This window comes from Plasmopara halstedii (genome assembly GCF_900000015.1).
Source record: "Plasmopara halstedii genome assembly, contig: Scaffold_2956, whole genome shotgun sequence".
Classification (NCBI taxonomy): Eukaryota; Oomycota; class Peronosporomycetes; order Peronosporales; family Peronosporaceae; genus Plasmopara; species Plasmopara halstedii.
This window is the reverse complement of record NW_020189861.1, coordinates 877,220-901,522: the sequence shown is the minus strand read 5'-3', so window position 1 is coordinate 901,522 and position 24,303 is coordinate 877,220. Positions and strand designations below refer to the sequence as shown.

Sequence of the window (24,303 nt, the reverse complement as noted above, 5' to 3'; positions counted from 1 at the left end):
TGCCATACCACAGCTCCCTTGGGAGAGTGACGGGTCACTCTCATGTAACCCCGTTACACACTTGCTATAGCTTCACAGCTCTCTCTACATTTTGATACTAAAACATTAAGATATAATTATCATTAACATCAGAAACGCATCAAGCACACTATATAACAATATTTGAATGTTCCAATTTTTAACATGACTAAAAAGCGTCGATATGGGCACTCGCGCAGTCGCCGATCATCGAGTGAATACTCCGCGCAATTTAAAGTTACGAAGCGGCAGAAAAATTTACATTCGCTCAACATATCTCGTATTTCCGAAGCATCATCGATAGCTATTTCGGATTTCCAGGCGCTGCAAAATTGTTCATCCAGTGCTGCACTCGTGGATGTGTTCGAGTGGCTAGGAGACGCTGTCGTTGGAGAGCTTGTAGGGCGCTGTCTGTTGTCGCAATTTCACATCGCACCATTGAGCGCGCGGGTTTTTCGCAACTTAAGATTGGCGATCGTGACAAATTATAACTTAGCTCAGGTGTACGATGTTATGGGGTACGCAGCTGTTCAACGCCATGACACAAGTCGAAAAGATGCGAAGATGAAACAGCGTGCGGATGTAGTGGAGGCTGTGGTTGGTGAATTGGTGTTTAAATTGCATCAATGTAAGGAGAACTCGGACATTTATCAAGCTCATCTGGACATGCTAGTTGCCATGATGCTTCAATGTCATTTTGCAGAGCTAAAGGCGGCAGCTAAGGAGAAAGGAGAGACAGAATTGTCAGCGAAAGGTCCACTAAGTTTAGCTTTTAACTCATTCGCGTGTTTACCTGACGAACGACTGGATGAAAGTACGGGAGAACTTATCGTGACGGATGGACTCGAATTGCTTGAAAATGTCCAAGACGAAAGATCCTGCGTGCGCGTGTATACGTTATCAAAGGTAGATACTCAGGAACCATATCATTATTTCACTGCAATAAAGAACGTTTCTACAATTCGAGTAGAAAGTGTGCGACTTGCCATGGTTCAGCTTGACGATCAACACATTTTACGGACTTCCCAGGAGATTTTTGAAGTATTTAAGGTTTATGGAATGGCAGTTCTCTCTGAAAGAATTAGCTGGTTGCTCGCCTTGCCTCATGTTTCTCTGCAGTCGAGAAAATGTTCAATATTTATGACTCCAGCAGATCTGACACGACAAAGGCAGCGTATCCTTTCAATCACCAATCTTGCAGTTAGTGCAATTGCACTAGGTATCGCAGAAGTTGCTTTACATGACAATTTAGGAATCAATTGTGCCGAAGAAGCCGTGCGACGACTGCAAGAGGAGTCTCGACTAGCCAACACTCTTCGTGCCTTTGTAGGTTTTTATAGTGCTGTTGTCACGGTATCAATGGCTGTAATCAAACAGAGCAACGTTTTGATCACGACTATTTGTAACGCGCTCTATAGTGCTGCAAATTCAAGTCAAGAACAATTGATAGTGGTACAAATTCCAGAGAGAGAATCACTAATCGCGATGAGGCGGTCAATTAATGAAGCACGAATGTTTATGAACAGCCAAGCTTGTGATGATCTACATGCTCTTGGAGAGAGGGAAGTATCACAAGCTGCGCTTGAAAGATGTGAATTTCAACCATCACTCAATATTCGGCAATGCATCTCAAATATGTTTCAGAGTTCATTCGATGCGCTAAATGAAGGGCGACAAACTCAGCAAAAGCAAAGCGACAATTTGTCCGATCGTTTTCAGCGTAGAAAAAGACAAAAGAAAAGCAAAACAAGAGAAAGTTTTGCTGTCACGGCTGGTTGTATGACTCGTAATTTAAAACGTTTTGTTCACCGACGTTTTCTCTTTTGTCTGGAAGAGATCGTTGTATTGTTCGCACAACATAAAACAGAGGCTTGTCGAACACAAATGACCGTATTTGAACATGATTTAGCGCCATGCGTGGAGCAACTTCAATTTCGAAAGTGGGAAGTTTCGTCAAGCACTTTAACGTTAGCAATGCGTGACAGTTTCTTTCGGATGCTGCTCCATGATATTTGTCACTTTCACGCCATCAATTCGAGCAGTAGAAACACGCGGGATGGAACTCGAATTACACAGCTTCGTTTGCCACTTCATTATACGTGGTCAAACATTGATACACGTATCACTACGGAACAACTAGCTCGGAGCTAATGCAATTGATAGCATACTTTGGTGGTGTTTTACAGAAGTGCTTCTCGTGTGCATACTTTGGTCACGATTTGGTGTAATGTTCTTACTTGTGCAAGCTCGTAATCGTTGTAACTGATCTCTAAGTGGAACAACATGCGCGACGATGGCAACTAGCGAGATTGATATGCGTTGGTATTTGCTGTGTTTCTCAGTTGTGTGATTTGCTCTTGATCTCTTGAAGCAAACACACATCTGTTGATTTGGCTGCTGCTCTTCTTATCTTTCAACACTTACTGATCGTTCTTTGAAGACAGTAGAAATTCTCAAAATCAGATTTTGATGTTAGCACGAAAATAAATCTAACAGATAAAATGAGCGTCTTCAATTACGACGCAAGCACAGCTACAATGTGTGGATGAGAATTCATCAAGAAGTAAATGCATGTGACGCAGCAGACGCAAGAGAAGTATCAGTGATTGAAACATGGTATTAATAACAAAGGAAGTATATAGACCAAAGTATTTCGGTAATCAGTGAATAATGTTAAATAGCGTACATTTATTGCTTTTCAATATCAATATATATTACTTTTTTATTTTGAAACCGAGTTATTATAATAAATTTGGATATCTTAACGTGTCATCATGAAATCTGTCTCGGAGCTCTTCATTAATCGAAATGACGTAGCAGTCACCGCTGCAACTGCTATCGCTGTGACTCTGGGGCTATCACTATTGCTACATAGCACAAAGAAATTGACCTCATGCGAGACTCGAATGGTTCCCCCGATGCCCAAGACGACATTACCCATTCTTAAGAGCTTAATTGACATTGCTGGCACTGTCGATCGATTTCACGACTGGTTATTCGAGCAATGTGTTGAATTTAACCATCGTCCGTGGATGTATCATATCCCAGGACGACCCGAATCTATTGTACTTTCATCACCTGAGACCATTGAAGATGTTATGTCGACTCAAGAGAACATTTTCTTGCGTGGTCCTGTGGGGCAGTACATTAGTTATGATATTTTTGGAAAGGGTATGATTATTGCAGATGGAGATCAGTGGTATTACCATCGTAAGACGGCTAGTCATCTCTTTTCGATGCAGATGATGAAAGATGCTATGGATATCACTGTCCAAGAGAAGCTGGGGGTCTTTTTGGATGTGCTAGATATTTATCACAAACGCGGGAAACCATTTAGTATCAAAAAGGAGCTTCTCCATTTCACGATGGATGTTATATCAAAAACTGGTTTTGGTGTGGAGCTCAATACGCTTAAAGACAGTCCTAATCGCGAGACGGATCATGAATTCTTACAAGCTTTCGATAGTGCTTGCGTGAGTTTTGCTGTTCGTATTCAAACACCCATTTGGATCTGGAGGATCAAAAGGTTTTTTAATGTTGGATGGGAAAAAGTTTTTCAAAAAGATGTTGCAATGATGCACAATTTCATCAATCACGTCATCATGGAGTCGATGAAAAAAAAGACGGAACTTGCGGCAAAGGGTGAAAAGATGGAAGGAAAGGATCTCATCTCTCTTTTCATGGAGAGTAATTTAAGAGAGACCGAAGACATGCAGATCGAAGACGACGAGATCACTATTATGCGCGATATGGTCATGACGTTCATCTTTGCTGGTAAGGACACGACTGCGCACAGCATGTGCTGGTTTATTGTCATGATGAACAGATATCCGGCCGTGCTGCGTAAGATTCGAGAGGAGATCAAGGAGAAGTTACCAGGGCTATTGACTGGTGAAATTCGCGTGCCGACGCAAGAACAAGTGCGCAACCTCGTGTACTTGGAAGCCGCTATCAAAGAAAACCTTCGTCTTACGCCATCCACCGGATTTATCGCACGTGAGTGTATGCAGGACACGACACTTGTAGACGGCACGTTCATCAAAAAGGGCCAGACAATAATGATGTCATCGTTTTGCAACGGACGCAATAAAAATTCGTGGGGTGACGACGCACTTGAGTTCAAGCCCGAGCGCATGATCAACCCCGAAACTGGAAAAGTGCGTGTTTATTCACCGTTCAAGTTCAGCGCTTTCGGCTGTGGTCCTCACATATGCATTGGTCAGCGATTCGCCATAATGCAACTCAAGATGACATTGGCGACCCTCTTTAGCAAGTATGAGGTCAAAACAGTGGAGGATCCGTGGAAACTTACGTATGAATTTTCCATCGCAATTCCGGTAAAGGGTCCAATGGAGGTTGAGATCACGCCACTGGCTCCTGAAACATTGGCAACTTTTGCTTAGACATCCTCAAAAATGTGCAGGAGAGATAGATCCCAGTACTTTCTATCTACAGAGCTTACGTCTAATGTCATCTATTACATGTTTGGCATTGCAATTGTTCCTCATGTAGTTTTTTGGTCGAGTTTTGCTACACTTTTGACAAAATGCCGAGAAAGTCATGATGTAAGTGGACGTCATGATGTAAAATAGGCGTCAAAAGCCAACGACAACAGCGAATGATTTGTCCTGAAAGCAAAAATATTTTCTCAACGATATTCGCGTCCAACAATGACATTTTCAAAAAAGCACAACCGATTAACTTACGTTTGTCAAACAGTTAAAAGTAATACTGACTTTACTTGACCAGACGTACGTTTTACCTGCGACAAACACCTTTTATTATGTGCAACCAAACATCTGCATGCTCTTATGCTTTTATTCCCATCAGTTATTCATTAAAAAGTCAACAATCATCCATTGCAGAGCAATGAGCGGCCTGTATTCTTTATTACATCGGAAACTACAACGAGGCATAGATGATTCGCTGCCTCGAAGAAGCGCTTAGGTTGCAAGATATGTGTAAGCTTAATAATTAGTAGTAGATAATATAAAAGCTTCTTGACTTCATAGCAAGTAATATTGCGAAAATAGAGTCTTTCGAGCCGAGAAATCTTGTAAGAGAGAGATGGGTGAATATTAAAGTACACTCAGCAAAAGGTGAGCTGTCGAGCAAAGTGTTACGGAATTAAGATACTGCAGCATGCTTCGGATTACCAAGCATCTCACTGTGCAACTCGCACTGAGGAAGCTGTGACCCTTCGAGTCCAATATTCAATGCCCAGGAAATTGATTCTGCAGGTGCACCTTGCACAAAGGAAGATGCTCATAAACTAAGCTAGTTCGTAGAATTTGATCATGGACATATAAAAAAAGTATGAATTCACAATTAAAAGAAATCGAAGCTCTACCATCGAGCCGCATGTTTTTACTTTTGATTCTACTTACGCATTTGTTGCATTCATTCACAATCTGTATTTTATGTATCCCAATTCCATGTCGGTCAAATTGCTGCTTCCACCACTTTCAATTCTTCCGTCCGATGTGCTTGCAAGTGAAGGTGCAATTGCACCTGATTTATGAGCTCGGTGAATGTCGAACACTCAAAGGTCAAAAAGAAGAAGGCCAGGACGTACTCAGTCACACTAATCACGCCAAAGATCAAAACAACAATCCAGGACCATCTCGAAACTATGATCGACATCATGTGTGATACAAGAATGGCTAATGCTGCCACAAGGAAGGTCACGGCACGCCATAAACGAAGATGACGCGCTGCAATTGCTCTGTTCCGACCAATCATTAGTAGTTGTTGGACCTCAGAAAGACATGCGGAATCCGCTGCCACTTTGTCTCCACCGTTCTGTTTCATCACATTCTTGTCACAGTGTGAGTTGATCGTCGTCAAGCAAAAAAGCTCTTGCTCTTTTGTTGCTTTTGGTGATGCCAATTCATTTGCAGAAACTACGTCGTAACCTTCCTGCTGTCCACAGACTCGCGAGCGGGGTTGACTGTAAATGAATTCGGCTTGAACGCCAAAATGATCCGACAGTGGCGTCTTTTCGCCTCGTGCATCCGTGAAAAAGCCTTTATAAATGCCGCTATTTACCAAGTGCCAATCTAAATCTCCTTTTGGCTGCTTTTCAATTCTGTACATGACGTAGTCCATACGCATAGGGTGATCTCCATGCGAAAACTTGTTATCAGGCGATGCAAACGTCAGTCCGTCTTCATCGTTTGTGTCTGTGTACGCATCTCTCAGACACAGCAACTGCTTAGGTACTCGAAGCTCCAGACAATCAGGAGATGAATTAAAGTCCCCGCAGACGAGCATAAAACGGTTTCTCGTCGTTGCTGCAATAAACTTCGTGAGCTCGTAACTCTGACCCGTTCGATGCACCTGGTAAATATCTCCTGGGCCAGGTTCACCTCGTGCGTTGTAATTGGCCAACAAGTGCGTTGCATAAACATCGATCTGTCCTGCCGGTGTCTCCACTCGCAAAAGGCCAACTCCTTTATTCGCGACAAAATCCGACTCATGGAGCGCATAGGGACGTCCACTAAGACTAAAGGAGTGAAAAAACGCGCTGGAAATGGGATATTTGGACAATACTAGTAGTCCTGTACCAAAAGAGTCTGGACCCATTGGTATTGGAAAGCCTACGGCCGAATTAAAGTAGTGATAGTAATGAAAACCACTTTGCTGGACTTTAGAAATGATGAGATTTCGCTCGCGAATGTGCCAGATTTCCTGCAATACCACCAGCTCAAAGTCACTTGAAATGGCACTGGCAATCTCAGCGGCACGCTCCGTACATTGGGGGGCGACTGGTAGTCCTATGGTATCCATCAAGTAAATGTCTAACATTTCTATTATCATTATCTAATAGAAGACGTACCCCAGGCATTAAGACTCAGCACGCGGATCTTCACTTGCTGCTTGTCCTTTTCAGTCCATTGTGGCCACGTTGCTTGCGATGGCGCTGGTGTGACCACAGGATCTAAATTAAACAGCTCCAGCAGCACACGCTGGCGAATTCGTTCCACCACGTGCTCCTCCATATCTACAGTGTGCTGTTTAAACAATAAAGAAAAATACTCGCTTTTGTTTTCATGCAGAAAGGGTGATAAAGTAATAGAGCGCCGGTTTATTTCGTGCGGCGATGTTTTTTGACAAGGTTGCGAAAATAAACTTAATTATTAGCTTGAGTTCATACATGCTTCGATTCCCAACTACAATTGCAAAAAGAATGTATTCTTCGGGACTACAAACCGTGTCAATTCAGTTTGAAAGTATTTTAATCGCCACTAGCGAAACAAAGCTCTAACCTTTTAACGTCACTTTGTTGTTACTTGGCTGGACAATTTGTATTAGTTTAGATTTAATTTCTCAATTTTGCTCTCAGGCTAAAATTATTGTCATACTTGCTGTAAATTGTTGACTTATAGGTGAGTATGTAATGGCCTAACAGATAAATTACAGTCGTCAGATAAGTGACGTTGATAAGACGAATATACGACACTAATTGCCAACCGACGATCTCGACGCATTCTTGAACTCGCGTCTGAACGTAATTGTAAATCCAATTTTAAAAATATTGTGAAAAATGCTGATTACAATGTAATGTATTTGTAATTGCTGCACGATTCACGTTTGACTGCAGTGATATTCTGACGACAGCTTGTTCTTTTCATCATTACAACTCCAAGATACCATTAAATCGTCTTCCCTCCTAGACGACGTAAGGTATGAGACCAGCAAATTTTAAACTTCTGAGTACCAATGTCAATCGATCAGATAGATCGTAGATGGAGACCTTCCACTGAAGTTTTGCTTGATGACTCGGTGCGTTCATCATCATTGAAAGAGTTGATACGTTCTAGGTGTGGCGGAATCCAGACGTTAAGCAATACACTAATAGGTTACTTACTGTGTGAAATGCGAAGTAATTCATATACTGGTGAGTGTACAGTGCTGCACGGGCGATAAAACGACAACGTCCTTGACGCATATAGCTTTTCAGCCAATTAATTCGACACTAATCGAATGTCCAAGTCTTCTTTTCAATCCACAAACATGTCGTGAAGGACGTTACGTGGACCAAACACTGTCGACAAATTTGCGGGAGGAAGGGAAGCCAGTAATTCTAGATAATCATTTTACCGCTGAAATTTCTACATGGACACGGCCGGTTCTCAACATGTTACTGACTTGTCTTGTCATGACCATTAACGACTATTGTTCAAAATCTCGCTGCTACTGTTCAAGTATCATAGAGGACAATTTTATCGCACCGTTTGAAGTTGTCGCACATCAAAAATTCTTGAGCATCAAATTACAGTGTTTTTAGGAACTCATCTTCAGCAAAACAAAGGCGCTTCTTATGCGGTTTGCGTTTGTAAGACGTACTTGGGTGTCTCGGAAACGGCGAGGTCTCAAGTCGAGTTATTGAGTTCGGTAAAGGGATGCTATTTATGCTAAATAAACGATGAGTTGATGTGTCATGTCGAGAATTCAAGCTGTTCATTTGAAACAGGAATTCTATCGACGGACCTTGCCGTAAGCCCCCCACATTCATATGCATGACGTCCTGGACTAAATATCGACCAGTAAAAGACATTCCCTATTTATGCCATCGGCCTTAAAAACCTTCGATTGGAACTCAATGAAGCTTAGTGCCGATGCGATTGCAAAGGTGTATAAAGTTTCAGTTCCTAACAAAAATGCGAAGTGCAGAGGCCATACCACTAAAATAAATTCGCAGGCATGCTTCGTGCCCATGGTAATCGACGATAATTTTTAAGTTACACTCGTTGCTATGCTCGCAATTGAAATTTTGGTTAAGCTCACGGTTGATATCTTGATTTAGTAGAAGTAGCAATACGGCAAATTACGAAAACAACAAAATAAAAAAATCTACTAGATAAGCAGAAAATTAGAACAATATACCAGAAATTTGAAGAATAGAAAAATACACCAAGTGTATACTACTTCGAGTATAATTATGTATGTATATAACGCAAGAATACATCAAGTGCGCATAAAGAGAAAGTGACAAATGAAAACATCAGAAAGTGACCCATGCAAAGCTATCTCTAGCATGAAAATAATTTACCTGACGGCCATAAAGATTACACTTCATCACAAATTTGCTGTAATGACCCACGTTTTTGCAAACTCCGCATCTACGAACGTATTTCTTTTTAAACTGGGCAATATGACGGGGAAGCTTGCAATCACATGCTGACAAAGCGTCTTTAAGAATTGTTCAAGTCGTCTAGGATCTTCTGCGGTAACATTTTTGCTTGAAAGGTACATTGGGCCGGCCCAAGGTACAAATTGAAGTAAGCTCTCGTGTCTGGTCTTCAAAATTATGACCTGCAAACTCGCCGTTGAAGTATTCTAGGAGCTCATTGTGGTGGTAGCGCTCGACGGCGGCAAAATTGCGAACAAAGCAAATGTGCGTTTTTATAATCACACCATGCTCCCTGTCACGTAGCAGCCGGCCACGGCTTCCACCATAGTGCCGTACTACCAAACGCATAAGTGCATAACACCTGTTATCGTGACCAACGGAGATTAGAGTGTAAAGCTTTGGATCCCTTCATCGTGAATATGCTCGCGAATGAAGTTATTAGTGAGCACATAATGTCGTTTTCCTTCACGTGTGCAATACCGATAATTCAAGACTACAAACGCGTCTTTTGCTGTCAAATCGTCCTAACACGGTGTGTGCGACGGGATCGCCGTGCACCTTGCGCAGATGGAATCCCAACTGTAAAAGTCCATAGTGGCAAACGCACAGAGAGTTTTGCTGTGCAATCCCAACATGACATAACCGAAGCCTCAACTGTAACTAGCTATCTATTCGGCTCTGTTTTTACAAGGTAACACATAGATGAGGTTCATTATGCTCAAACAAATACTAAATAAAGATGTAACCACAGATTTTTGTCTCTTTGAAGTTTCATCATTATCGATACTTCCATAGTTATGAATGTAGGCAATGAAAAAAATGTGCTTTGTATACAATCTTACTAGAGTTGTAATGACTAAGTACACAGGGTTACACTACTAAACCTGTGGCACCCTTCCTCACTAAGATTTAGACCATAATAAAACTCATACTTCATCAAATACTGCGCAAAAGGTACCGCTTCACTAGCAACCGCGCCGGGTCCTCAGAAAAAGTTGCTCTGAGAATCCTTTTTCATTGTCAACGAGGTTTCACAAAAGATCTGGTCTTCGCACTCAACACGCTTAAGAAAAAATTCGAGAAAGATGCTGAAATGTTTTCTACTGCATATAGTCGCAGTGACACGTCGAGTTCGGGTCATGTGGCATCCCCATAACCTGGTGACACACTGTCAAGTTGTTCCGAGAAGGAAGGCACTCAATGCGCTCAAACTCTCCGCCGCACGAGTATAGGACTCCATGCCCCTCTTCTTCGACGATTGTGTTGCAACACCCCATGGCGTAGAGGACGACAAATCAGGCTTGCTCTGACGCAAGCGCAAGAGTCACAACAGCCCGTACCCAAATCATCACGCCGTGATAACGCTTCAAGTCGTCAAAGTCGCCTTCAGCGCTGGTGCGAAACATGTACGCGCCTTTGCGTGTGAGCCTACTGCTCAAAACAAGAGCATAACAAACACGTAAAGTCGCTCCAAGCACTTTTTTAAGCCACAGAGCATCACTTTTCGAGGGTGTTGCCTGCGCTTAGAGCAACAACGGTTGAAGAAACCTTCATGCGGGATGTACCTTGGGTACTAGAAGTTGGCACAAATGCCCATGAGTATGATAATTTCCTAAATAGGTGGGACCAACACGCCTTTTTAACTGTCCTAAACCTTTTCATACCAGCTTCAGCAAAGCGGATACACCTTTCGAGCATCATCTCATACTTGACTTTTGAATGTACAAAGCACTACGAGATCGTCGAGAGAACAGCCCAAAACCTGTAGTTCCTGCTGGCTCAGTCCTATAAAACAGTAGTAACAGTAACATACAAAGGGTCTTTCTCACCACAAGGTTGCTCTTCGCCTACTAACGGTCAACGAGCTGCGACAAGCTTTCGGTCCAACCTCTTCTCAAAGAGTTATGAACGCCGGGGGTGCGCCAGGTGATAAGCCTGTTGCGAGTGTCTCAGTGATCCATCTCGGTTGGATGGCATGTCGACTCTCTGAGTGTCTCAGTATGTGCTCGACACCAAAATGAGTCAGGTCTCGATATGTTCCTGGAACATACCATCGCAATGTGTGGATCGAAGACCCCTATATAATCGCGTCGCTTTCATGGAGCAGAGGAAGCTCAGCAACAAGAAATGGCAGAGACACTGCTCCACCTACAACAGAGATGTTTATACTAGACTGGTTCATAATATTTGGATTGTGGTATGATATCAGTAATTTGCGTAGAGTACACGGTGGGTCTGCATTCTGGTTAAGCCACCTTCGCAGCGACTGTGAAGGGTCTGATAAAGCGCGGTCGCACTTTAGCCTTATACTTCACAGACACTCTATGCAAAGCTATGTTAATTTAAATCTCTTTGTCTCGCTACATATCCATAAGACTTCTGCCTGCCTCTAGAATCGACGTGTAAGTTTGTTCGGTTTGAAGCTCAGTCATATCGTCGTACACCTGTACATGACTCTTAATCTCATTAAATTAAAAGATTTTGCCTCGAAAAGTATCGAGCTGGGATCATTAAGGCGAGAGCAATCACCAGTCTTTGCTTCACTAAAAAGAAGTCATCGTGGCGGTTTTAAAAGGTTGGGGGGTTACAAATCAACTATGTACGCTATCAAAGGTAGACTGATGTGAGAGCTACTAGCCTCACCACTGCGGATCCTCCGCGCATGCAGTTTTAAGGAAGACGAGCAGTTTTGGTTAAACGGCTCACAAAAGTCACAAGGTCCAGAAAAGAATATTGTTGGCGCCTAAGACATACTTGTCAATATTAGCAAACACCTTTTAAAAAGCGCATACATTCGAGCACTGTTCGCATGTCTTTATTGTGGCTGCCCGCGTCCAATTTCTCGCGCTCTGCGTGACTTTGGACGAATGTATCATTTAAAATGTATTTGAGTATAGCCACGATGTGACCTGAACAGTTGCGTCGCCAGAAGATTGAATGCCGCTATCCCGTAAGGCAGTATCTGTGGCACAAACAGTCATCCGGCTCAGAGTACACACCGTAGTGAGATATATAGTAACGGGGTTACACGCACCCTGGTATAAAAAGGGTGGGTCACACAAGATGGTGTGACCGTACAAAGGTGTAGAATACACAAGTCGGTGTAATCACACAATGGTGTGGCTACACCGTAGCAAGAAGCCACTTCGTCGCAGGACTGCCATTAGTCATGCATGTTGATCAGCTTTTTACTATATTAAATAGGTATTACTATATAGATAAGGAAAATCTAGGGTTTTAGATATTGGCGGCTGTGCCGCAAATAAAACAATTAAACATAGTTTCAATTTAGAACAGACAAGACTTTGTACCTTGATTAACATTTTCAGTACTCTTGGAGGCAGCGGTTTGCGATTCGCTGCGCTCGTACTAGTTCTTGTAAAAATGATAATGTCGGTGACCTCTTTTACCTTCCTCTAAGCGAAGAGCTTCCCGACCCAGACCGCTTATGATGGCGTTAAGGACTCTAGGGGTAAGAATGGAGAGAGTCTCCTGCTAGTAAGAGAGGCTGAGATGACTATGGTATCCGCCATGCTTCAGAACGAGCTTCAGTGCGTGGCGCTAGCCATCTCCAGGCTCAGGGGCCGAGTGTGAGAGTGGGCACTAACGTGAGGTATTTCGGTCGAAGCGGCATTTCCTTTCTGGAAGTAGCTCAGGCGTCAGCTTTTGTAAATGTTCTCGCCGCCTAACCAGGCATATCGCGTGCGATCGCGTTTCCTTGCCACCCGGTAGGGCAAGAAGGAGTTGGTGAACTTTGTCCAAGAGTGCGCGCCCTCACTGCCGAGATGGCAGCCGATCCTGTCCCCGAGGCGGTCACAGTGACCGTGCCCTTCGCACCGGTGTGAAGTCTTCCGTATGCATCCGTCTTCTTTTGAAGAAGCGGTGAAAGTGGAAATTCAACTTCTAGTCGGCACGACTTGGTTGGACTGCACACCCTAACGGCTCGTCGAGCGGGCCTGAGCCATTGGATCTCAACTATGCTGAAAAAGAGCAGGGAGAGCTTCGAACTGCCAAGCAGCGTTTAAAGCCCCAACGGTGTTTGTTCTGTGGAGATATCCGTCTTCTCCGGACTGGTCGTCCCCTGTGCAAGGCACGTAAAGGTTAGTCGAAACGACATCCCGCTTCAAACCAGTCTGGTTTGGCGCGGGGAAACAAGAAAACCCGGTAGGCACGAGACGCCCTACTGGGCGAGAACCAAGTTCTGTTGAGCCTCAAAGAGGTAGATAGCAGCAGAGGCCAGCCCCAGGTCGTAAAAGCAACCGTGAAAGGTTTTGAGAGGCCACGGAAGACCCTTATCGACTCCGAGGCGTCGAGCAATTATGCTAGATGCTCCACGATCGAAGGAAGTCAGCTGTATGCTGAGACGCTGAAAGCGCGGTTGAGTTACACTGTCACTGTGCCGAGGGTCCCTGTGGACCTCGGTTTCAAGTTTCTTGACTTTGATAGCGTGGAAACTGCTTAGACATCGACTTGAATGCAACGAATGACCTAATCCTTGGTATGGCATGGTTGGAGCACCATGAGCCATGGATTGATTGGAGGTCGAAGACCTTGGACGCTACGCGCACATCTCCTGGTGAGCTTTGGTGAGTCATTAACTCACCTCTGTAGGACGTAGAACGCTATTGGCACAGGCACTGGACCGGGACGGTCAATGTGCTGGATATGGGATTATCCGAGTCGTTAAACACCAAAGGTGTATCGAACGTGAGTACCGAGCATGGCTCGCTGGTTGAACGTGGTGTGGCACGTAACCCACTGAGCGCTGCTCAAGTATCGAAGAAGTTGCTGCATGCCTCGAGTGGCATAGTCAGCCAAGGGCCGAGGCATCGAGGGCGTGGCCCCAGTGATGGAGTGGCACGTAATCCATTGACTTCTCGAAGCAGTTGCTGCATGCCAATATTGGCATGGTCGGACGAGGTCCAAGGCATCTTGGACAAGGCTCAATTGATGCGTGCGGAGTGGCATTTTATCCACTGGTCGAAGACTGCGGAAGTAGCTGCTCTTTGTTGGATTGTGTTAATAATAACAAGGCTCCGACGGAGCAGGGAGTGGGGACACTAGACGATGCTGAGTGCGTATTCCCATTGGTCTCGATAGACCGAAAAATTACTATAGAGAGGAGACGGCGATGCCGTATGTTATCTGCAAGTCATAAGGCATCGACCCTGACCCAGAGGTCTACCATCGACGAAAGCGCACAGCTATATACGCTTGTCAACGGTATGACGGGAGAGGAAGACGGCGACGTCACCCTCGAGGCAAATTTCCGCGGTGGATGCTTTTCTTGAGCTGGATGAGATGTCCTTCGAAGCGTTTGGCGGTGCTGTGAAGGCAGGCAATTTGGCCGAGATGGTCATTGTAAGACCGAACGAGGAGTTTAACTTGTCGCCACTTCTGGATGAAGCTGCCCTGGAGGATACTAAGAAGTTGCAAAACGCACGAAGTGGATTGTCGATCCTGAAGGAACCTTTGGATCCGTATTATTTTTTGATAATGGAAATCTAAAACGTTGTCTCCAAAGACCCGCTGCAGGTCCTACCTCCGGACTGAGGTGTGCGTCATGAGTTTGACCCGATTCCGGGAACCAAACACTTTGTAACACGCCAATGTTTCCTGCTCAAGGAGCAGCGTGACGTCATTGACGCCATTTTCGTGCGAGGAACGAGGCAGGAATGGTGGGTGAGAGCAAGTCTCCCTATTCGAAAACCGCGTTTTGTGTCCGGAAGCCAAACGGCAATTGGCGTATCGTTCACACTTATTTATGCTAAAGGCTTCCACCATTCTGACAAATGCGTCACTTCCTAAAAACGATGTTTTCCAGAACAATATGGTTGGCTGCACAAAGTACAGCACACTCGACTTGATCGATGGTTGTTGCCAATTGCTCATGTGAGCGAGTAATATTCCGCTGACAGCGATGAGTACTCCGAGCGGGATTCTCTGGGAGTGGCCGGTGATGCCCCCAAGGGCTGTCAAATGCACCTACAACATTATTTTGTCTTGTGACGCAATTTTATAGGACCCACCGGGCATATGCACAGACATACTTCGACGACATCGTCGTTCATTGTCATGGTGCATGATGTTTGAAGCGTTTGCAGATGTGCGGGACATGGGAGAACAGATAAAAAAACCACATTATCTATTCTAGAGAGGTGATTGGGTGCATGCGCACAAATAAGCTGTTTGCGTATGTAGACAAGTGCATCTTCGCCGAAGAATTCCCATTTTAGGGAGCTTCATTGGGAAGCATGGCCTTCGAGCGGATCCCGCTAAGTTTTAGGTTATTGTGGACTGGCTGGGATCAAGGATCCAAAAGGACTTGCGCATGTGGCTTGGCCTCGCCAACTACTAGTATAGTGAGAATTATGCAAAAATGGCACGGCCATTGTCTAATATCCTTCAAAGGATCGGGAATGGTGTTGAAACACCGAACATCGAGAGGCTTTGACAGGGTCAAAGACAGCCTCCTTCGTGCGCCAGTCCTGGTGTTGCCAGACCCGATCGTCCTTTTAGTTTCGGTCTTTGACGCTTCGGACTTTGCCATCCGCTGTGCACTGCTGCAAGCAGACGCCGAGGTACGAGATCGGGTGATCGCGCTTGAATTTCTCCAGCTTAAGGCTGAGGGAAGGAAAAACTCAGTTCAAGACAAGAAATCAATAGCGATGAAGTATGCACTTGTCAACTGCAGGGTCCACCTGCTTAGTTCAAAGCCGTTTGTGGTCTACACAGACATTGCGTCATTACGGACTGCGACTCAATTGTCTCACTTATCGCAGAGGATGGCGAAGCGGCTCTCCTTCTTTGCGGATTATAACTTCAAGGTAATGTATAAGCCACAAAAGCAGAATGCTTTGGCTGATGCGTTGTCATGCAGTCAGGATTATGAGCTTGCTCATGTCACGATGGTGACGTCGTCAGTGACAGATTTGATCCGCACTGCATACGCGAGTGATGGTATGTGTGTAGCGCTGCTACATGCACTCGAGATCAGGGATTTTGGAAACTCGGATAGGAAATTGTTGGCGCGATTGCGCGCACGGTTACACCGATATTCGCTGGATAACGGGTTGCTGTGTTATAGCACCGATTCGACGGATACGCCACGAATTGTAGCTCCTCACAATAAAGATTCGAAACACCGTATCCTCTATGAGGCTCACGCCACTTCACTCAGTGGTCATCTCGGTCGTGAGAAGAAGCACAGCTCTGCGAGTTGCCGCTACTGGTAGTCCAAGCTGTGCAAATGGACGAGCACACATGCGCGCACGTATGAGATGTGTCAGAGGGTGAAATCCTCTCCGAATGTAGCGGCACTGCTGGCCAGGGTAACTGTACCCTTCGGGTGTTGGCGGTCTATGAGTATGGAAGTGTGTTTGGTCTCGGCGGGCAACACGAGGATGGTGGTCTTTGCGAACCGTTTGAGCAAGATGGCTCATCTCGCAGCAGTGCCGGACACCATCGACGGTACGGATGCGGCGACGCTGTGTGTGGGTCGTGTCTTTTGACAACAGGGACTCCCGAAGGCAATTATCTTCGATAGAGACCCACGCTTCACTGGGAAGTTCCGGTCTACAAACTTCAGGGTGCTGGGCACCAAGCTGGATATGTAGCAGCGGACCATCTGCAGACCGATTGTCAAACTGAGCGCGTGAAACGCGTCTTTGAAAATGTTCTTCGCAGCGATTGCGTTGAGACGCCGAAGCGCTGGATCGCCGTGCTGCCACTTGTAGAGTTTGCTCCGAACAGTGCAGTGTATTCGTCTACCGGCTACACGCTTTTATACGCGAACGGGCTTGTTAATCCTCACATTCCGCCGACGCCGCCATCCCATGATTCAGGGCTTGTTGGGGGGAATAGCCAAACGGATAGCTGATGTCAGCCCCCCTCACTGTCCGTGAAGAAGTCGATGACTTTCTGTCTACCAGACCGCGTTCGTGATGCCATGGCTGAAAGCCAAACATGACGGAAGATGCAGAGGAAATACTAAAAACGCTTCCTGAATTTATTATATGCTACAAATATTCTTACACATGCAGTCTCTGCTATCCTTGAGACGAAGCTCCGTCCACAAGTTACCGGACCTTTTGAGATCGAGAGCAAGCTAGGCCTTGTGTTGACGATCAATCTTCAGAGATGGATGCGCACCCACCCGGTGTTGTATATAGGCTTGCTTAAGCCGCACCGGGATCTGGTGCAAGTGAACCCGAAGCGTTGACGCCGAAGCCGCGTGTAAAGAGGCTCAACTACCCAGAAGCTGAACCAGCAACTGGATTTGAGTACGGAGAGCAACGATCTCCGTTTCCAACGGCGCCGGCGCTCCACCGTCGCACGAAGTGACGTATTCGTCTGCTCGACTGCTACCAAAGTGTTACAGGCTCTCGAGGCATTTTGTTTTGCACAGCGGTAGGCGACCTCGGCAAGATGCTCGGCGGAGTGCCGATTACGACGGACTTTGTCCCCCAGAGCTCGAAGAGCATCGCAAGTCACTGGACGGCGATCGACCAAGTCGTCATCGTCCGCCGCCGACTCCTCTCGATTAGAATGGTGGCGTCCAATGTCATGTGGAACGCCTTACGGGTCGACGTCGTCGACAGGGCCTAAATCAATATCTTGTGATGTATATCCAAACTCCGAAAACTCGTGGGAGCTTGAGGTGCCACTTCGACAAGACTGCCCAGATATCGTGGGCGCTTATGATCAGATGAATAATGACGCTTTGCGTCGTCGTATGCTCCGCACTACTCGGCAATACACAGGGAAGCCGAAGGGTCATGTGCTGAGCTCAAGCTATGACCCTGAGCTGTTGTGGTCGTAGATTCACCAGCGTGAGAAACCACAGAGCTTGTGAGAGCGTGATAGAATTTTTTATATGTCACAGGGCGACAATACACAGGAAGTCGGCTTTGTGCCTTGAGTTTAGCAAACTCAAATCTCAGATGGCGCTTACGGGCATGTCCACTTCTATGTGGCTTCGCTGTAAGGTAGACGGCGAGGAAAGCTTCCGGTGCCGCTGCACCCATCAATCAAAGAGCTCTTCATCATTTGCAGCAATTTCTCCAGGGGCGAGCACCACATGAAAAGTCCGCATTGCGGGTACAGGAGTGCCTCCTCTTTGAGCTCGAAGTCGAGCGCGGTACCTATCCATTGGGATTTCTTGACGTAACAAGAAGTAAAGCTCAAAGGACTCTCTGCTGGTCAAGCTCAACTTGTGTAGTGGTCGGGGAATTGACAACGTAGAATCATAGTGATCGAGTGATCGCGTCTTTCGCTTCCGCAGCGGGATCCGCCGAGCGGAAGCCATGTTTTACACGAGGGTCTATGACCGAACGTGGATATGAGCGCATCAGAACGCCTTGTACGCATCCTCCAAGTGCTGCTCCGATGCCTCGTCGATGCAATTTTTAATAATATTACTTCCCTGGAAGTCGAGAGGTCGGGGAGCGGACACGGTGTCCGCAAGGTTCGAGCTGAGTTCACGTCGCCCGAGGCGGGCGGAGTGTGTGGCACCCGGCTGTCGAAGGCTTGGGATGTGCCTCCTGTGAAGCCGCGGACGTTCTGCGGGAGATGCACTCCGTACAGAAGAAAAAGAAGTGCTCTGTCCTCGGAACCCGCTAAGCTGGGTGTTTTTTTGTGTTATAGACACGGGCTCATTGAGCAAAGAAGGTTAAGAGTTGTTTTTAAAGAACGTTAAGGTGTCCCAGACACGCGAGCCTCGTATGAGGCGACAGCTAAATGTGAATTGTGGGTATTCACAGTTTTGAGTAGAACGTAGTCATACGTATCCTTGTATGAACGGGTAGGTCACACAAAATGGTGTGACCGTATAAAGGCATGCATTACACAAGTCGGTGTAATCATACAATGGTGTGGCTACACCGTAACAAGAAGGCACTACGTGGTAGGACTGCCAGTAGTAATGCATATTAACTGGGTATTTCTATTTAATCAGAAAAACCTAAGGTTTTAGTTGTAGGCGGCTCTGCCGCAAATAAAACAAATAAATACAGTTTCAATTCTAAACGGATGAGCGTCCTTGCCTTGGTTAGGTTTTAAGTACTCTTGAAGGTAGCGGAATGCGATTCGCTACGCTCGTACTGTTTCTTGCATAGAACGTCATATCGGTGACCTTAGTAAGCTTTCTATAAGCAAAGAGCTACGGCTGTCCCGCTGCATATATTATTGAAAGTAGCCTCTGTTGCTACATTTGGCTTATTTTGAGCATGCACAATTTGCTATTTACCGTGTGCCTTCTTGACCCAGAAAGTCGATGTCAAGTGGGGACATTCAATTGAGCTCACCTAGCCCGCTTCGTTCTTTGCACGAAAAAGGGCAACGTGATGCCACAACGTTATGTTGCTTAGGTTCATTGTCGTGTGATGCAATATTTGACCCGGCAAACAATTTGATTTCATTACGCGCTGCTCTACCAAAGGCTCTCTCCATACGTTGAGATATGTCGAATTCTAGGACTGAATGGTGATCTCGCTCGGTGGATTTTTGTCACCTTTTTCTAGATACAGAATAGTAGGTGTCCCAATCTACGTTTTCAGTGCTCTGTGAGTGCCTTAAGGACAGGTTCTTTTCTGAAAAATGGCGAGAGGCGTTCCTCCGCCGCTGCGAAGTGATATCGACAATCAACATCCCTGGGTTGCGATCTCCTCACCAAGATAAGTTGCTTCATGATGTTCTGCATCCTAATACCTACGACGTTAAACGGGAGCAATAAAACCTTAATGTTTGCAAAGGGCTGCCGTGTCGATTTAGCTGTGTACATGAACGTAACATGCTCCATCTTCGCAATGAAGTAATCATTCACGACTCGTTCGTGGGTGACTACATGTGCTACCATGTGCAATGGGGCACATAACAATGGATCAGAAAGTTTGCTGTGATATCCACAAAAATTGTGTGCGAGTGCTCATCTCAAAGCGTAATCGCGAGCTTCAACCGTAGTTAGCTGAATGACTGAATTTGCCCAAAGGTACTAACGGTCAGGATTAATGTTGTTCCGAATATGACGTGCTACTAGCAGCTCCCGTGTACCATGGACCTTCTCTGCACATTTTCATCACTCAAATATATCTAATACTTCGTTACATATTAAAAAATTCTAAATTCACCGGAGAGCACCTGAAATTTGTACAGTGGCACCGTAGTGAGTTTAATAGAATGAGAACAATTGTGTATAAAATGAAAGCACTAGACTTTATTTTAGTATGTCTCGTAAAGTTCAACATGATCGATCATAGAACGTCAAGCAATAATCTTAGATTATTTTTACTCGGTATATACTTTGTGTGTGGATCGGATAGTGATTCGCACCGAGTGTATATCTAAAATATTTGAGCAGAAAAGTACTTGTTGCCCAGAAGTACCTTGCTGCGGCACCTGGATTATGCGCGGGAAAGCATTCCTATGCGCGATAATTAACGCAGAATCACCACCTGTCATTTAACAATCGAGGCTGAGGAAGACAGTACCTTTGAGAGAATGAAGTATGATAGCATTTCGTTCCCTCCCCATGACAACTAGACTCGCTAATTAATTATTAAGCCTCGTCTTCAACTACTCTATAAATCAATAGCTCAGCTGTCGAACCAAGATTGGGACAATGTGCATATGTGTTCGGTCGTAATTCAGATGTAGCGTCTCCAAGTACCACTAAGCTGCTCAGCATCTTAGTAATCAACCTCTTTCTCTTAAAGTTGGCTAGCCGTGTCGCCTCTGGCGCGCTCAAAGCGCCTTCTCCTCCTGCACATGGACACTTAAACTGTACTCACCAATTGTTGCAACACCAAACTTTTCCTCGACCGAGGATTTAGAGTGAACGTGGAAGATTCACGTACGAAAAGCATCTGTACGGATATCTAGAGACCGACATCGTTTATGGTACGCCTCCATCGCTGTCCCGGCTATAGGCGTCCGAAACGCAGAAACATAGTCCACTCCGCTGAGAGGAGGGCTAGAAATTTGAGTGTCAAAATGGGCAGTGAAAATACCGCGATTTCTGAAGCAAAAACGTTTCATGCTAGAAATGACTCGTTTTCGGAGGTATGCGCGTGAGTGCCTATGTCATTCTAGCTACTTAGAGCTGCTATTGCAACTTGCTATCTACCTACCGGGAGCATGGACGATCTTGCAGCCATCTTGACCTCTCGTGTCAAAACGGGGAAATTCATTCGTAATCCACAACAGGCTTCACAATTGACGTAGCCTTTCTCTACAGAGATAAATGAAAGCTAGTTTTATTCACGTTGACGTCTGGTCAAGATGTTACTTTAGCAGCGCTTTGTTTTAGCTAGTAATATCCTTCAGGCAAGCCATATCCACTTCTCCCTTTCTCTTCTAGATTTGAGGTGTACGAAGGATCATCTGACGAACGACGCGTAGAAAACGTCGAAATCCGGTACGTGCAGGACGTCATACTGAGCAAAAGATATACTTTAACACATTTCTGTAATCGAGGCCCTACCTTTGTATTCGAGGCTCAAATACTTCGAGAATATCGGGGCTACTGACGTTATGAGCCATTTACTGTTTGGAGTTTAAGAACCATGGTTGCCACAAACTTAACTTTTGGTGTAGTTTTGCTGAATAATGTACCTGAATTTTCGAGGATACCAAAGCGCTTTGGCGAAGGCTGTAAGCTGCGATTTATTCGGAGCAGGGATATGAGATCGATTAAGTTGACAAGCAACGATGTTGCTTAGTGTCTCTAGCTAAGTGAGAGTATAGACGGCATGAAGCTGCAGTCATTGAATTTACGCTCGTTTGACGCGTTTCTCAGAGTGTCTAAATGATGAGTAGGATGAAGTTTTCATGAAAATGTCCTCCTGAGATCAATTAGAAGATATTGTGCAGACAGTTACCGTGATATCAAGAATTTGACCCCGTGATAATATGTCAGAGTGGTTAAGTGCCACGGTCCTTAGGCCGAAACTTCATGAGAATAACCGGCAACTCAGCCGCGGTGCACCTATTCAGCAAAGCAGTGGAGCTACGTGGATATGACATTTGCCTATGAATGACGTGTACGGGGTGAAAAGGGATACGATATGGTACGTACACCTGCATTTTTACTTACAAGTCTTCGATATTCAATTTCACTATTGTTGTAATTTTTGATTTCCAAAGGTGCCAAAGCATTGATCCTTATGAAGATAATATAACTCTGTGAAGAAGAGGGTTGTGGTACCAGTGTGCTGTTGGTCTCACGTCAAGCAAAAGATATAGTTTTTTTGGTGATATAGTCTATGGTTATAACCCAACGTTTATAAGCTCATTTTAGATATAGACCACATTGAAGTGGCGTAGCGAACAAGTGCTTAGTTTTGTGAAAGGATCTCGGTTTCACTTTTCACGGAAGCGTACGATCTCTTGCTCTGTGTGCTGTACTCGCGGACCCATGGTGCAAGATATGCAGCATCCCTGTTGCATATGGTAGAAATTTAAAGTTGATCCAACGGCCGAGTCGTTCAGTACTTAAATTTTATGTGAAATGGAACACTTGTCGTTTGATTACTTGTATCTGAGACAGCAAAATAACTTGGGAGCTAGCTTTTATTGTTGGAGCAATGAAACCAAGAAGAAGCATCACTTGCCTCAGGAGTTCACCTGCTATAGAATCAAGCTGGCAAGACTTCTCAAGAAACGTCCTTACCAAGCGTTCGTGGAAGAATAGATAACACTTATTGTAATGCAGCTGAAATTAAGAGTTAATTATCTCGGCCTTGCTCGACAGCGCGTCGCTTGAAGCATCCAAACGAAGAAGCCTTATGTAATAGAATGGGCACGAAGGGATTACCAACTAGTTGTTTGCGTTGCCTAACCATGTGTATCTGGTGCATTTTAAATTCTTATCCACTATAAGGAAAGCAAAAATATTCAGGACCTGCAAATTCCCATACTCAAGCGATGACGTCACACTATTTCAAGAAGCTGTAACAGTTACCAACTCCATAGATAGTGGGACCTCTCCAGACCTGTTCACCAAATTATTGTTAAGAAGTGGTAGATGTCGCATTAAATGAGTAACAAAGTACCCCTGCCGCGAGCGCCGGATCGGTAACGCAAAAAGAAGTGTATAAGCACGTTGGAGGTCATGGATTGCACCCATTTCGAGAAGAAAAAAGGGGATCTCTTGTCGAGCAGTTCCAAAGCGCGCAGAAATGTTCAATACTTGCTAGTACGTTGCATATTTGTCTTGCTTGCACCCTTCATTGTCATATCAGAGAGAAGAAGGGTCGAGCTCACAGAAAAGGCCGTCTGATGAACTCGAAAAAATGTAAAGCCCAGTTCTTTATGTCGACATCAGACCTAGTATGTCGACACGAGACCCTCTCCTTAAAAGAGCGATTTGCTATAGGAGAGTCACAGTGCGCAGCCTAGGATTCGTGGTTGCTGGCATTATCGACGTAGGCTTTGCAAAACCATGTAAGTATTGATAGATTGATGACTCTTATGCAAATACGTACGACAAGCGACTGTGTAAAGCAGTAGCCAATACGCAGTGGCGTTGATGATGCCAAAACATAAAAAGTATTTGTATATTTTGCAAAGGGAAATCTAATAAAAATGTCAATGGTTCAACGAAACTTCGAACAATTTTTGAGAAATTTGACAGCGCGGGGCGCTGTCTCGGCATAATTCTGGATCTTACATATAATCAAAGTTTAAATATGATGTGGCGTAGCTTTACCAGTCATGTATTGAAAAAAAGAGCCGAAAATTCATGTGCCAAATATGTTCTCCTGCCAGAGCTTTTGCGAGTCATCGTCAGAAAGAGAAGGCGCTTTTAATGTGGGCACATATCTACTACTATTTCGGGTGTAAGAACCGAATATTCCAAAATTTTCTTGCAAAATGCTGATGAGGCTGGTGCAAAGCTAGGAAAGCAGATCTGGTAGTGCGCCGCCATACAATCATGAGAAAGAAGAATGACATTTTTATATTGCAGACTCTATATTGAGACGATCAATAACAACTGTATGTTGTGGCCACCGTAGTGTATCTCTGGCAGGGCCGTAAAGAATTGTTGCGAGCTGTTATCTCACGTGTTATGAATTGTAGCGAGTGTAGGCGACTGGGTATCAGGGCCCTGCATGGGTTGGTGGGTCGTGGGTAATCCACGGACTGGGTCGACC

General features: G+C 45.0%; 8 protein-coding genes across 8 annotated transcripts; 4 read left to right on the top strand and 4 right to left on the bottom strand.

Moving 5' to 3' along the window:
- Positions 1-183: 183 nt before the first annotated feature.
- On the top strand, positions 184-2,169 carry PHALS_06300 (Ribonuclease III domain; the record flags this gene model as incomplete). Its single annotated transcript, XM_024719564.1, has 2 exons — positions 184-1,738; positions 1,853-2,169. The coding sequence occupies 2 exons, from the start codon at positions 184-186 to the stop codon at positions 2,167-2,169; spliced, it is 1,872 nt and encodes a 623-aa protein (XP_024584850.1).
- A 623-nt stretch (positions 2,170-2,792) lies between these two features.
- Positions 2,793-4,421, top strand: PHALS_06299 (Cytochrome P450, E-class, group IV; the record flags this gene model as incomplete). The annotated part of the gene is made up of 1 exon (XM_024719563.1): positions 2,793-4,421. One exon carries the CDS (start codon positions 2,793-2,795, stop codon positions 4,419-4,421), a length of 1,629 nt encoding a protein of 542 aa, XP_024584849.1.
- A 1,039-nt stretch (positions 4,422-5,460) lies between these two features.
- On the bottom strand, positions 5,461-7,019 carry PHALS_06298 (sphingomyelin phosphodiesterase 2; the record flags this gene model as incomplete). Its single annotated transcript, XM_024719562.1, has 2 exons — positions 5,461-6,794; positions 6,857-7,019. The coding sequence occupies 2 exons, from the start codon at positions 7,017-7,019 to the stop codon at positions 5,461-5,463; spliced, it is 1,497 nt and encodes a 498-aa protein (XP_024584848.1).
- Positions 7,020-7,563: 544 nt separating this feature from the next.
- On the top strand, positions 7,564-8,221 carry PHALS_15154 (uncharacterized protein). Its single transcript, XM_036407210.1, has one exon. The coding sequence runs from the start codon at positions 7,741-7,743 to the stop codon at positions 7,945-7,947; it is 207 nt and encodes a 68-aa protein (XP_036263455.1). The 5' UTR covers positions 7,564-7,740; the 3' UTR covers positions 7,948-8,221.
- PHALS_06297 (uncharacterized protein) lies at positions 8,222-8,739 on the bottom strand (the record flags this gene model as incomplete). Its single annotated transcript, XM_024719560.1, has 4 exons — positions 8,222-8,280; positions 8,368-8,435; positions 8,512-8,553; positions 8,621-8,739. 4 exons carry the CDS (start codon positions 8,737-8,739, stop codon positions 8,222-8,224), a joined length of 288 nt encoding a protein of 95 aa, XP_024584846.1.
- A 487-nt stretch (positions 8,740-9,226) lies between these two features.
- PHALS_06296 (uncharacterized protein) lies at positions 9,227-9,502 on the bottom strand (the record flags this gene model as incomplete). The annotated part of the gene is made up of 2 exons (XM_024719559.1): positions 9,227-9,235; positions 9,275-9,502. 2 exons carry the CDS (start codon positions 9,500-9,502, stop codon positions 9,227-9,229), a joined length of 237 nt encoding a protein of 78 aa, XP_024584845.1.
- An 11,640-nt stretch (positions 9,503-21,142) lies between these two features.
- PHALS_06295 (uncharacterized protein) lies at positions 21,143-21,373 on the top strand (the record flags this gene model as incomplete). The annotated part of the gene is made up of 2 exons (XM_024719558.1): positions 21,143-21,211; positions 21,242-21,373. 2 exons carry the CDS (start codon positions 21,143-21,145, stop codon positions 21,371-21,373), a joined length of 201 nt encoding a protein of 66 aa, XP_024584844.1.
- A 699-nt stretch (positions 21,374-22,072) lies between these two features.
- PHALS_06294 (uncharacterized protein) lies at positions 22,073-22,306 on the bottom strand (the record flags this gene model as incomplete). The annotated part of the gene is made up of 2 exons (XM_024719555.1): positions 22,073-22,178; positions 22,245-22,306. The coding sequence occupies 2 exons, from the start codon at positions 22,304-22,306 to the stop codon at positions 22,073-22,075; spliced, it is 168 nt and encodes a 55-aa protein (XP_024584843.1).
- Between the last annotated feature and the right edge of the window lie 1,997 nt (positions 22,307-24,303).

Bases quoted from the DNA above. Each gene is read 5' to 3' on its own strand.
- PHALS_15154 (XM_036407210.1), top strand. From the start codon at position 7,741: ATGTCAATCGATCAGATAGATCGTAGATGGAGACCTTCCACTGAAGTT.